Source organism: Chroicocephalus ridibundus, chromosome 3 (assembly GCF_963924245.1).
Source record: "Chroicocephalus ridibundus chromosome 3, bChrRid1.1, whole genome shotgun sequence".
Lineage (NCBI taxonomy): Eukaryota > Metazoa > Chordata > Aves > Charadriiformes > Laridae > Chroicocephalus > Chroicocephalus ridibundus.
The window spans coordinates 116,159,678-116,174,383 of NC_086286.1; the positions used below are offsets into that span (position 1 = coordinate 116,159,678).

Here is a 14,706-nt window from a genome sequence, read left to right on the forward strand (position 1 = left end):
AAACGCAGACCAAAAGCACAGCACTTTATTCCACCCTTGCTCAAACGGGCTGCAGGTTAACAGGATGCCCACTGAAGCTAGTCAGTGGTTGCATTTCAGTGAATGTGGAGTCTTATTTGTAAAAAACATCATAGCCACCCGGCCTTGACAGCCCTGAAAAAGAATAGTGAGTAAAACGAGAGGTACTACAAGCCGTTTTCAGCTTTTCTTGCCCTGTTCCACTGCTGAACACGGGCAATAACTCCACCAGCCACTGACAGCAAGTTAGAGACCAGTATAGGTGTTTTACTGTATCGTGCTAAAATCCTATTTCAGTTTTCTCATCATGACAATTATTTTTCCCATTCCAATCTGGGACAAAATTAGATGAAAAGCTAGTTTATGTCCTTAGAAAAGACAAAAGGCAGTACAACTGCAGTGAATAACATATTTCAGAGGGCACCAGAACCTGCTACACTCCATATATTAAGAACAGTATTAGGTAGAAGCACTACCCTGCCCAGCCTATGCTGGGTTTTTGAATTTCATCCTTTCTAAACTAGCTAGAACAAAGTGAAGCTCCCTAAATTGTTAATACTTGCTACGGGCATGGTGCTGTGCCAGGGATATCAGCTCCACTACAGACACGGAGTAGACAGACTTTCTCCGACTGAGCCATAGCTTCTCGCGTAGGGCACTCTCTGCAGCGCGGGAGACAAGAGTTTATTCTCCCACAGGCTGGATACAGGCCTGTCTACAGCCTTCCTGCCTTTGGAGCAAGGGTATTAATTAATATCCTATTACAGAAAAAGTGGGAAGTTGTTCTGCTGCTAGACATGTTCTAATCATAGACACTTTTAATCATACATGAACAATGATAACTGAAAATTTCATTAATCTTTCAGGAGATGGGGGGAGGACATCCTAGAAAATGTGTGTCCTTGATTCTTGGGGGTGTGGGATTAAATTAGGATCAAGTAATGAGCCCACCCAGCTAACATTTAGTAAAAAGGGGCACCTGCTCAGGTTAAGGTTTATAGAGTTTTGTCTTATAAAAAGTATTTGTATCTGAGGAGAGGATGGGACCTCCTGATAACCTATGAGCTTTAGCCTTTTAGGTTCAAAGCAAACAGTTGTTACCTCAACCTTCAAATTACTTCCAAGAATTCCTGTGGAATTATTTGTTTACTTTGCCTGAAAAAGGCCCTCTATGGGCAGCAGTAATTTGACAGTAGATTTTCTGCAAAAAAAGAACACTTGTACGCTGCTATGGAAAGAGCCTCATGTACCCAGAATTCATTTACCTGTGACTAATTTAAATAAGGTCAATATCTAAAGAACAAAACAGTTCTTGAGCTGAGAAAATCCATTTGACTCGAGACTGGCCAGGCACTCACTCTTCCCAACATTATTTTTGAGTTGAGAGCTAAGAAGGAATTAAGGCAAAATAAGTGGTATATAATCAAATCCAGTATATAGCAGTTTGAATAAGAATAACCACACCAAGATTCAAGTGTAAAATAGCAATACAGTTCACTTTCTAGGAATTAAGAGATCCTTTTCTTTATTTAAAGCTTTCAGTCAACCTTAAAAAAAAAAAAAGAGTAATTTGGCTGAATGCATATAGTTCGCATTTCACCTCAAATTAAGAAAGGCTTTTTTTCACCTGCACAGGAGAACACTATTCTCCGTAGCACTTGCTGAAGTTACCACAGTTCCCATTTCTCCCTGTTTGCTTTCAAGGCTGGACTGAATGGATCTTCAAACTGCTTCTCTTTGTACAGATGCAGAGTAACTGCCTAACTCCAAAATGATTACCGGAGAGCAGACGGAACCGCTTTTGCTATACAACATTAACTGAAATTAATGCTGGATTCAAGCTTTTTCAAGTATGACCATGGAGTTATGAAATCTGGTTCCCAGTTTTGAATCAAGAATAACGCCAGTAGAAAGGTGTCATAAGAATTGCAACTGATGATATAGACAGCTGCAGAAAAGGGGAGTTTTAAACTTTTTTTTTTTTTCCCCCAGCCTAAAATCTTCTGGGAAAAGATTAAAATAGTTATTTAAAGAAAAAAATGGAAGGTGAAATCTTGAAACATACTAATTTCTTTTTCTTTCATGATTCTTTCCAATTTTCAAGTGCAGCACAAGGCAGCATTTGAATTAGGTGAGAAAACATTTTTTTTTGAAGTGTTTCTGTTTTTATCTCTCCATTTTTCGAGACCTCAAGTATTGCATAGAAGAGGTGTATTGGAGGGACTAAGGCCAATTATGAAAAGAACAAGTTGGTAAAAAACACAGAAAAGTGAGAATGGAACTGATGAAAAGCGACTTAATAATTAAATATATTTTAAAATAAACAAAAACCCCCTCATAATGGCATTTTTCAAAAGATGCAATACAAAATGTCCTCCTCAAAATTTTCATCAAAACATAGAATTCTGACCGGGAGAACAATAATTCACAAGAAAATAAATTAATTCCTGTTGCACAGAACAACTCAACCTTATAACACAGTGCCTGTAAAATGTGCATTAATTAAGGATACTAAAGGGAAAAAATAAAATAAAAATCTACTATGCTGACCTTACTGTGTAGCTTCAAGACTGACCTAAGATATGTAAGTCTGTACCACTGCTTGCCATCCTCTCCTGCACTTCTGTTCCATTCACATGGCACTGCTGGGGCTCTTCCAACCACGGCGTCATCCGCATCACCCTGATCTAAGTGGAGGAGTATTTAGTAGGTGGGGGGAGACGGATAAAGCGGTAGTTTGGTGGGGCTTTTTTTGAACAGCTAGTTCTTAGCAACTTCATTTTTCCACATTGCTATCTGTATTGGGTTTGCACCCAAGGTTTTGGTAGCTGGGGGGTTACAGGAGTGTTTTCTGTGAGAAGCTGCCAGAAGCTTCCTCCATGTCTGATGGAGCCAATGCAACTGGCTCCAAGACGGACCCGCCGTTGGCCAAGGCTGAGCCCATCAGCAACAGTGGTAGCACCTGTGGGATAACATAGTTAAGAAGGGGGGAAAAACTGCTGCCCAGCAGCAGCTGGGAGAGAGAAGTGAAAATGTGTGAGAGCAACAACTCTGCAGACACCAAGGTCAGTGAAGAAGGATGGGGAGGAGGTGCTCCAGGAGCTCCACCAGAGATTCCCCTGCAGCCCAAGGTTAAGACCACGGTGAGGCAGGCTGTCTCCCCGCAGCCCATGGGGGTTAACAATGGAGCAGATTTCCACCTGTACCCCGTGGAGGACCCCACACCAGAGCAGGTGGATGCCCAAAGGAGACTGTGACCCTGTGGGAATCCCACACTGGAGCAGGCTCCTGGCAGGAACTGTGGAGAGAGGAGCCCATATTGGAGCAGGTTTGCTGGCAGGACTTGTGACCCCATGGGGGACCCACACTCGAGCAGTTTGTTCCTGAAGAACTGTAGCCCACGGAAGGGACCCACGCTGGAGCAGTTCATGAAGAACTGCAGCCCATGGGAGGGAATCACATTGGAGAAGTTGGTGGAGGACTGTCTCTCCTGTGGGAGGGACCCCAGGCTGGAGCAGGGGAAGAGTGTGAGGAGTCCTCCCCCCGAGGAGGAAGGAGCAGCAGAGACAATGTGTGATGAACTGACCACAACCCCCATTCCCCGTCCCCCTGATCCACGCGGGGCAAGAAGGGAGAGAAAAATCGGCAGTGAAGTTGAGCCCAGGAAGAAGGGAGGGGTGGGGGGGAAGGTGCTTTAACTTTTGGTCCTATTTCTCATTACCTTACTCTGATTCGATTGGTAATAAAATAAACTCATTTTCCCTAAGTCAAGTCTGTTTTGCCCATGACAGTAATTGCTGAATGATCTCTCCCTGCCCTTATCTCAACCCACGACCCTTCTGTTTTATGTTCTCTGCCCTGCAGAGCTGAGGAGCGGCTTTGGTGGGCACCTGATGTCCAGCCAGGGTCAACCCACCACAGTTATCATTCACGATGGGTGCAACCATGTGTCTGTACATTGCAATTCCAGCATATGGCTATGAGACTATACCGCGAAGCACCACCCATGGGATGACCCCTTTGAAGCAGCACAGATCAAATCGACTGTCAAATGAATTTAACGCCTGAATGTCCTTTTCCTGCTTTCTTTGTATAAACAATTATATTACTTTTGACCAACATCAGCCCATAAAGCCTCTGATTTTTGAGGCATAGAGACAGATTGTATTTGTTCTACTCCTGCATACGAGAAAAAGGGCAGCTTCTGTTTTTTTAAGCAGTATTTGCGCAGTACAATGTACGCACAGCAGGAAGTAGTATGTCACACACTTTCCTTTCAGGTACAATACAAAAATTACCAGGGCAGGAGTATCCAAAAAATCTGTAAACATTTCATAAGCAGTGCTGATTACTTTGAGATTTCAGCTTTCCGCCAATGAAAAGTGCACAAAAACCTAGAAAGAGCAATATCCTGATGCGAACAATGAAATACAGTAAACACATCAACTTGGCATACCCCTCATCCTCTGAATGGCCAACTCTAGTGGCCATTCATGCATGAACTCCAACCTAAAACTGAGACCACAGAACGTCTCAAGTCCAGCGAGCACACAAGCAGGCTCTTACTCATGTCCACTAACTAAGAGTGTCCTTTTACACCATACAATGGCTAATTAAAGGAGACCAAAGCATGCAATTACAGGCATTTTCAGTCACATCCTTTTGACACAATACAGATTTAGTGCCATAAAACCCTCCAAGACTTTATTTCACAAGTAAAAGATTTTAACCTGTCGCTCAGGAGTATCAAACTCCCTGCAATTTGGAGCTGATAGTTCTGTGCCTCTCTAGGTGGATGTGCCTGACTAGTGTGCGCACGTGTTTGCACTAACCACCCGTCACCTCCCATGGGAGAGGGAGCTTCATCCCGTTCACTTCTTGGCAATGCACTTACGGAAAAAAAAACCAACAACAACCTTTGCTGCCAAGACTCAAATAAAACAGGTATTTTCCCCTCTTACCACCCCTTCCACTCCACCGAGGTTTCCCACTGCCAGACCACCTGTTTCTGACAAGCCTGGGTCAGGAGAACTTTCTTACCGTCCAGGACATGATGGGGCTGATCAAACCTGGGAGCTCAGAGCAGCTGAAAACCTTCACAATAGCTTGGCAAAGCTACAGAGCGCTACTGAAGCACTCACAAAGTTGATAGGAAAAAAAAAATACTACGTGGTGGTTTGGATAAAGGTTTGACATCCCAGGTTTACAATGAAATTCTCAAATGATATAGACAGAAGAGAAAAAGGGATACACGGCTCGCAGCACCTTCTCCTGAACCCAAACTAACCAATTAACTTTTTTCATGATTTAAAACTGATTCTTCATAATGAGGTAAATAAGATCTAGATAAGAAGATTAAGATATGTGCAAAGTTACAGTCATACACTCTAGCTCTTATCCAAGAAAGCATGTTTGAACAATTTCATGAGATTTAAGTATGTGTTTAATTGACTTTTTGAACCAGTGCTTCAGAGTGCGTACGCACATAGTGCCTCATATCATGCCAGTAACTTTTTTTCAGAAAAATAATTCAGGAATTAATGATTCAAGAGAACTATTTCAAGGTGATAAAACGTGTGTCTAATCACTGAAATTCTCTCTTAAACCATGGTTCAAAACAAAGTTATTTTAAAAGCACTGGCTTCTCTCAAAACATTTTGTTATTTATTTATTATTTCTTAGAATAAAGGTATTAAAATATCACACACTGTTAGCATTTTAAATAAAAAGCATTTCACTTAAGTGGTGGAATAGGATTAAACCCATATTTAAGGATTTGATGACCAGTTTTCAAGACAATGTCTAGAAGTACATGCAGGGAAACTGTAACCACCAAAAGTGAAATAGCTTTGAATCAGATATAGATGTGACAAGGAAATTAGAATGCGAAACACTGTTTTGCAGAATGCGAAACACTGTTTTGCAAACTGATAACCATGCAATTAAGAGAGATGCAATCAAGCATATACACTTTGACCACTTCATTATTTTTTTGAAACTATAATAATCCCAGTTACATCATCACTGAACCAGGCAAAAACAGTGCCACCTCCACTGCTTATCTTTTTTCAGCTTTTTATTTCCAATATTTTATTTCCAATTTCCATTCAAGGAAGTAACATAGACGGGTTTTTTTTAACCCTGATTTGTTAAAGAAAGCTGAGGTTGAGTTCATCCATATGTAAATTTAACAATGGCTCATAAATGTTTTGAAACTAATTCAAGGTAAGGTTTGACTTCCGTATCTATCATTCTGCCCCCTTCTCTGCTCAGAATCAATTTAAATAATTTTGTGTGGTTTTATAAATATCAAAAAAGCCATATTGAACTGAAGTGTAATTTGATTTGTTTGCAAATCCCTTCTGAATTGCTTTATGATGCGTAAGCGCATGCAGTTTATTAGGAAATAATAAGCAAAGAAGGCAAGCCAGGCAAGAAGCTTTGCTCACTTTCAAAGTCAAGGAAAAAATTTGGCCCCTGATCAAGCTCTGTGCAAGTGAGAACTTTTAAAAGATTTCCCATTTGGTTCCTGAAAAATAGAAAAGGAAGAGAAAAGGAGTCCTGAGTAAGCAAATGATTTTCGCGACAAGGACTTGGACAGACTGGTTGTGCTGGAAAATACACACTGCAAGCAATCAGATTTTAAGATTTTCCTCAGTTTGCTGTTAAGTCAGGAAAAAGATTCTCTCATTGTCTTGTAATTGTTTGAACTTACTTTCAAAATCCAGGAAAAAATGTGGATAGTTTTCAATTTCCCTGGTAAGGACCTTAAGAAGATTACCCATCCCAGCAAACCTAGTAAATGCAACAAAATCGTAAACAGTTACATACGTAAACTTAGAATACTACAACTAAGGGCTTGACACAGTCTGCATTGAATATTAAACATTATGGCAAGTTCTGGACCATGAGAAACATTTTGGTCGTCAATTCTGTGATATTTATGCATGGGGACAGAGAGAGTAAGACCTTGGATGAATACAGAAATAATTCTATTCAGCAAATTGGAAATTAAACATCAGTATAACATCATGAAATACAGACAGATATTTATGAGTTTATTACTTCGCAAGAGAAACAAACTCAGAACAATATCTGTATTTGTAAATCCTCTGTTTTGCTGGACTCAAGATTACTGAATACCATTCCAGTGTAAAAAAAGAGGTCTTAATCCTTGACTTGGATTCTTTAGCATAAATCCATCTTATTTCACAAAAATAACTCAATTTAAGAAAAAAAATAATCTAATTGCTTCTAAACAGTAAAGCTTTATAAAATATTACTATAAAAATCTATCAGAAAGAAAAGCTAAAGAGCTTGCTCCTTTTAATTTTTAAAAATACATGTATGCATTTTTGGAAATAGAAAAAAGGAAAAGAAAAAAGAAAAGAAAAAAAAAAAGAAGAGGGACAAACTCTGTCTTTTTATCTATTATTCCTAGATTTTATCATCTTGGAAATCTTTGCATTTCAAGTCATGAAAAACGCCCAAAAGTAAAAATATCCAATGCTCAAAAAAGCAAGTCTCTATGGAAGGCAAAAAAAGGCAAAAAGGAAGGAGATTTGAAGAAAAGTTTTTTTACCTGTACAGTCCTTAGGAAGATACATTACTCTAAAACTACGTAGAAGTACAGCTTTCTTGGGCAAACTTAAACTATTTCTCAGAAAACGTAAAAATTAAACCATAAAAAGCACATAGAAGGATAAAGAGGTCTGCCTGGAGGGATGTAGAAAAATGTAATTTTAGATTTAAAACTCAGATTGAAAACTGATTTTTGCCTCAAAGATAAGTATTCTCAGTACTCTAAACCTTGGGGGGCTCTTGGGGCTCACATCTGATGCTCATCTATTTTTCAGTTTAACTTTTTTCCCACTTAAGAAAACAGACCACAAAAAAATTATTCTAAGCATGTACATGGCTGATACTCCTGATGAGGAGACAAAGGTTTTTTCAAATTTTCCCCCAAGCACTAGAGAAGAAAAAGTATCACCAACCCTAATTTCTATATGCATATAAGGGATATATTCTATAGCAGGAAAACCTAGGAAGGTAATGGAAGGATTGAAGATTTCAAAGCAGTCACGGTGATTCCATAAAATGATAGAAATTTACTCAATAATCCATTCAGAGCATGCAGCTTCACGTGAACCAGGTTTTTGTTAAAGAAATGGTTTTGTTTTGCATTAAATACTTCAACATTTTCTCTCCAGAACAAATCCAGTGAGCAGACTGTCAAGCCCTTTACAATTAGTAACATCTTGCACATACAACATTGAAACATGAAGAAACATTCTCCATTATTCATAAAGTTACATACACTTATATGCAGGAAAAAAATTTACAATTTTACTTTCAGAACAAGATCTGCACTGTATGAACCGAGTCTGACTTTCTGATTAGCCTACAAAGGGGAAAAACATGCAAACAAAGCAAAATACATTTTATAAGCATTAAAACTTGTATCTTCAATAATTTAACATTTTCATCACACTGGTATAATACATTTTATCAGCATCATGTAAGAGGAACAAGATAATGTGCATACACTTATTTTCCTTTTCATCACCTTGAAAGAAATAATGTATATTATTATTAAATACTATCACAACCTAAATTACTGACTCAGTTCGGATTCTTCGCTTTCAACTCGTTTTAAGCCGTATCTTACCTCATTGCCTTCGATCTTCAGAGAGTATCCAAGCATTTCTTCTACTGCCCAAGTCAGGACTGCAGCCCCAGACCGGTTTGGTCGACAGCATCCTTCCAACAGCGGGAAAGCTGCTCCCTTTGCCAAAAACCCGAGGATACGCGCCCGCATCTGCATCGAGTAGCTTGAGGCCATGTGCCCAAGCTCTGGTTTCTGAGCCTTCTTACAGAAGTACAGCACATCATGGCTCTGGAGATTTCTGAGTATTTTCCCTGAAGTTTTACTATATTTCTTAGCTTTTTTTTTTTTTCCCCCCATTTTATCCCCCCCCCCCCCCCCCTTCAATCCCTGTGTAGAAACTGATTCAGCTATTTAGGTCACAAGTATGAAACAACAACCCTGCCACAAACTTTATACCCATCTTCACAGTATTTCAGCCTCTAGTTTTCCAGCGATCTCGAAAGCATTGGTTTGACACTATGTATTTCCAATGTACATCAAACCAAAAAATAGCAATATTCAACATCAACATCTAGAAATATGGTTCAGGCAGCTGCTAAACACGCTTTACGATTTGAAATCATTTCTTTACCGTTTCCTAAAAACCAAAACTAAAAGCTAGATCTATTCCAAGAAACTTTCACTTCAAACTGTAACTCATCATTTAACACCAAGTTTTTAACTCCACATTAAAAGGCCAGCCTTCACCTTAATGGAAGTGCTAATAAACATAATTCCTTGCCCCAGATTGAATTATTTTATTCTGTATAGCTCGCTGCTTCCCAGTACTTGGATCTTCCAAACTGTCTTTCCCTGAAAACTCTAATAAAGTATTCCAAACCTCAGGAACGGCAAGTCACTTCCAGGGTAATTTTTAATGAGATTTCAAACTAACTAATGATTTAAATTCTGAGCAGGTCAGCATATATACTGTGGTTGCAACACGAATGCAAATAAACGGCTGATGCACAGAAGCAAATCAGAAAGGTTTAACTTAAGAGCATAAAATTACATTTTATTAAATTGAAAAACATTTTATTTTACTTACTGTTAAATCAGTTTAAATGTTGAAATGAGCCGCAACGCATGTATAAAAATATTGCTGTTGCAGCACTCCTAAATGATAGCAGCTTCTCTTACGGGATCTCCAAATCCCTAAAAATTCCAACTTTTAACAGTACGCTTTAAAAATGATGACATGTTGACATGACAACGATGTTTGCGTTTTCATGTTTTCTACTCTTTTCCAAACCATTAAAGCTTATTGCATAAGCATATAGAAAATACTTTCTAGGCTACTGTTGACAGTTTAGAACTCATTACTCGATTTTTCATGCTCAACATTTAATTACTGGCACACTGACATAAATAAACTGTAAAAACAGTAATGAACAAGAATATTATCCAGCAGCCCATTTAAAAATGTTGAGCCTTTAAAAATAATAACACAGGGTGGCTTTCTAACATACCACTCTGTTCCTAAAATTTAATTAATTTAGTTTTGACATTCTAGAGGCATTATCTAGAATGGGAAAATAAATTCCTTCTCCCCCACTAAACCAATCAATTTAATTTTTGAATTGTGAGAAATAAAATACTACCCACCCAAACCAAATCAAAATGCAACCCTTCAAACCTGCCATGGATTTTATATACATATACTGAAATATATATTTATTATATATTGAAATCCAATTTTGAAACTTTAGTAAATGTTCACAAACTGAGTATTATCAACTAAATACTGCACGTCCAAAGCTAAGTATCCTGTTATTTAACTCTTCTTTAAAATCTTTGTTTACACACTTTTTTAAGCAATTACATAAATTTGAAGTGTGGAGTTTTGTACTATAGTTTTAGCTATAGTACTATATAAATTGCTAGAGAAATACTACTTTATTTCCCCTTCCTTACAGGACTAATTTAATCAGTACAAACTCAAAACCATCAGCATCACTGTAGTAGCTACACTGAAAGTTTAACACACAGACAAAGCATCTGAACCTCGTGCCAGTGAAAAAGGAGACGTTCACCAGCTCAACCCTTTGCTGCTCATTGGTGCTCCTTTGCCAGATACTATTTCCTAAATCTGGCCGCTTACATAAACATAGTTTAAAAGGCTTTTGCCAAAATGAGCTGGATTAGCAAGTAACTACTACTTAAATTCATTTAGATCATCCTAAAGGAGGGACTCTTTATCAGGGAGTGTAGCGATAGGATGAGGGGTAACAGTGTTAAACTGGAAGAGGGGAGACTTAGATTAGATATGAGGAAGAAATTCTTTACTGTGAGGGTGGTGAGACACTGGAACAGGTTGCCCAGAGATGTTGTGGATGCCCCACCCCTGGAAGTGTTCAAGGCCAGGCTGGATGGGGCTTTGAGCAGCCTGGTCTAGTGGGAGGTGCCCCTGCCCAGGGCAGGAACAAGATGATCTTTAAGGTCCCTTCCAATCCAAACCATTCTATGATCCTAATGCAGTTGGTCTGGGAGTGTTCCCGTGAGCCGATCCATTAGGATTTTCAGGAGAAACAGAGACTCCCAAATTCAGGAGTGATGATGAATGATGAGGAACGGTAACTTCTAATGGCACACCTACACAGGTGGAGACAGGCATCCAGTCTGCAGTCTGAGGGAACTGTACTGTACTAAGCACATTACCACCATTAAAGCAGTAGAACTGACCTTACTGCATAAATTATTAACTGTGGTTTCAAAAAACCACCAGCATCTGAACCCAAGATGAACTCTCAGATCAAAAGCACGATTCCAAGTTGTTGCGATATTCACCTATAAAGTTTGCTGAAGAGCTTGTAAGGAAATAGCAGGAATGGAAGACTCAGAAATGAATGAAGAATAAAAAAATGCAGAAATTTCTTAACAATGATAATTTACTTTGTTTTCTGAAGGAAGCCCTGTATCACTCACTCTTTTTGTTTGGGAGAGGAAGGAAAATATAAAACATCATCTTTAATTGCATTTGCCCACTCTATTACTAAAGTTTTTGCTTTTTTTTTTTCCTATGCAATACACATTAAAACCCCCTGATCTCTTAAAGTATTTGTGTAAGACTAGCTCCAAGAAAACTGGAATGCTGCAGTGCTTGGAGCCATCCACAGAGGGAAGGTACAGGCAGAGACTGCTTTCACAAGGGTTCCCCCCCCAACACATCCCCTACTTATCCCTCTCACCATCAGTATGGGAATTGAGCTCTGCAAGGGTCAAGCAAAAGAATGGATATTACCATAGGTAAGAAACCGGGAATACTGTTGCTGTGAAAAGTGTAGTGCTGGGGTCAGGAACAGTCAAGCATTTTGATTCCTGTTCACAGCAATGCCGTCATTGGAGTTAGGCGTGGGGTTATGTAGACCCCAAAACAGGAACAGCAGCTCTGTCACTCTGCCCAGATGTTTGTCTAAACTATTCTTAAAGCTCTTCAAAAAGGCCTTTAAGCTCAATCATGACAGTTCATGTTTTATTATACCTGACCAGTCTCACTGCCCTTCTCTGCAACCTCTCCAAGGGGTGCAAATTCCAATGGGTCACTCAACTCTCGGTACAGTGCTCCAAACGCACCTGAGTATGGTGTCAAATATAATGAAGGAATTGCAGAAAACAGTGCTTTACATGTCCCTCAAATATTACTTGCACAGTCTTATTTTACCAATTGCCTTCCTTTATGCGTTTTGTCAATTCATTAGTCCTGCTTCTATACAGTACCTTTTATATATCTTCATCAAACTCCACAGTAGAGGTGGTTTTTTTTTTAATCTTCTCTCCCTTTTTCTTGTAGTTAAGAATATTTTCATGGATATGGTAGAATTATTATCTTCAGTTGTTTTACTGGTAAATCTTTAAATTTTATAAACTGTAGTTGCATTGATTAAGAAAAACATATCAACTGATGTTTAATAGCCTCAGTTTTGCAACTAGATGTTAGTTTTGAAAAGTGGTGCTATTCCTCTGTGGACTTTATTCTAGAAAGAAGCACAAGACTGTATCATTATATTAAGAAAACAAAAGAGTGAAAATAGCCATATATTTGTGTTTGAGATGCTAACTGCAAAAAACCACCAAAGATATTTCCCAGTGAACTACCCACAGTATTCTCTACAAGGCATGGATAAGGGAAAAACACATCCAAATTCTTTTCAGAGGGCAAGCTATATTAATTTTCCAGAAAAAAATAAATAATCAAATTATCCCCAATGTTAGGCTCTAAATACTGCATTTATAAGATTTTCATAATATAAGCAATATACTCGCAGAACAAGATACACCAAGAAGTGACCTACACACAGAAGCGATGAAAAACCAGTGCCACGCATTCCTTACACAGGTGAAGTATAAGCAGACTAAAACACTCCAATAAAACCCAAATGCAAAAAACAGACGTAAAGAAGTGAAAAGTGGAGTAGGAGAAGAAAGTTGCTTAAGGTGAAAGTAACCCAAGATAAAAGAATCCGTTCTGCTTTGAACAATTATTTTATTACAATTCCTAGATAAGCAACGCTTCAAGCCAAGAGCTTTTGCTGTTAACTGATGCGCAGATTGCAGGACACAATTAAAACCTACAAAAAAGGTGAGGCAAGTCAAAGGGAGTTAATAAATGGTTTGTAATGACAAATACATTTTTCACTAATTATAAAACATTAAAAGAGCTGGCCAACAATATTAGTATCCATAGCCCCAAGGATTAAAGGTCTTGGCTCATGGTTTCCCTAAAATCAAAAGGTGAAATAAAAGAAAAAAAAAAAAAAAAAAAAAGAAAAAAAAGATTACCTCCGATGAACTTATAACTTATCCAAGGGGGATATTTTTCTACATGCCAACCCTCACACCTGAACATACTTTGAACAGAACTCCTATCTATTTTCAAAGTGCATAATGTCAGAAGAACCATCATGAAAGGATGAAAACCAAGCAACCAAAATATCTGCATTCTGATTCATGAGTCATAATAAACAAAAAAAAAAAAACCAAACCCCAACAAAAAAAGTAGAATGGAAGTAAATTAAGTAATTAGAATGAAATTATATTTGAAATTAAAAAAACACTTCTGTACTTTGATCCTTCGACCTGAGTGTACAGTAACTACAGTAACCCAGTTTGCATAGGGCATCGCATGCACAGATGCTTATACAGAAAACAGGGACGCAATTTCCCTGCACAGGATAAATGGAGCCTCTATCAGCGGATCCTGTTCGGTAAGCAAAGCAGGATGCTGGTGTTTACCAAACTGATAGATGGGAGAGAGATATCTTTAACAGAAGCAGAACAGGTTTGACTAGTTTAAGTGTTTCTTCCTTTGAACAAAACCACTTCATTTTTTTTTCCAGGTGGAGTTTGACTTAGCTCTTCTGAACTCTTGTAAGAGAAGAGCAGCCACACCATCCTTTTCTGCTTAAAATTTCCTCGTCCTTGCCTTCTCTCACCCAAAATCATAGTGAAAAAGGAAATAAACCATCCTAGAATACACTCACACTCAAATTTTGGAAATCTAAGGACTTGGGAATTTGAAAAGGTATCTAGTTTCAACGTTTGTGAATATAATGAGTGAAAAAAAATCTATTCTAGAGCATATATATTATTTGACACAGAATCAGAAACAGGACTCTCAGGTAAAAAATCAGGAACAGAAAAAAATGTTGCTGGTCCTTTCTGCGTGTTAATGACTGCCAATTATTCAGCCTTCTGACTATGCCACAGAGTATTTTGTACTATGCTCACAGAAAATCCAATGCAAGTGTCTGAAAAAACAAGATGAAAACCATCATATTCCAGTTCTTCGCGCAACTCTGGTAAAGACCTTCCTCAGAGTGATTTTATTTGTGCCAGCTGATAACGGGAATAAGTCTTTGCATGTTAATTTTTCTTTATCTATTTTACTTTTGTTTTTAATACATAAGTGCCAAAACAGTACATTTAATCTCAGTCAAGCCAGGCATAACTCCTACAGTGACTGGATTTCTTACTGCATATTTGCTACTGATCTGCTCTGAATGCATCAGTATGTAGGACATAATGCATTTTGCCAGCTAAAT

At 38.4% G+C, this 14,706-nt stretch overlaps 1 protein-coding gene across 11 annotated transcripts in view; it reads right to left on the bottom strand.

The window, feature by feature from the left end:
* CYRIA (CYFIP related Rac1 interactor A) overlaps positions 1–14,706 on the bottom strand; it is a 62,040-nt gene that overhangs the window by 15,466 nt on the left and 31,868 nt on the right. For 5 of the 11 annotated variants that reach the window (XR_010070466.1, XM_063330508.1, XM_063330506.1 and 2 more), the window contains exon 4: positions 6,468–6,547. The exons of 2 other annotated variants lie outside the window; for them this stretch is intronic. Coding sequence is in view for 8 of the 9 variants with exons in the window: in XM_063330508.1 (XP_063186578.1) it covers positions 6,468–6,540 (73 nt within the window). In the remaining variant the exon portion in view is untranslated. Of the gene's footprint in view, positions 1–6,467; positions 6,548–6,733; positions 6,814–14,706 lie in introns of all 11 variants that reach the window. 4 more of the 11 variants (XM_063330510.1, XM_063330509.1, XM_063330512.1 and 1 more) reach the window with 2 other exon arrangements.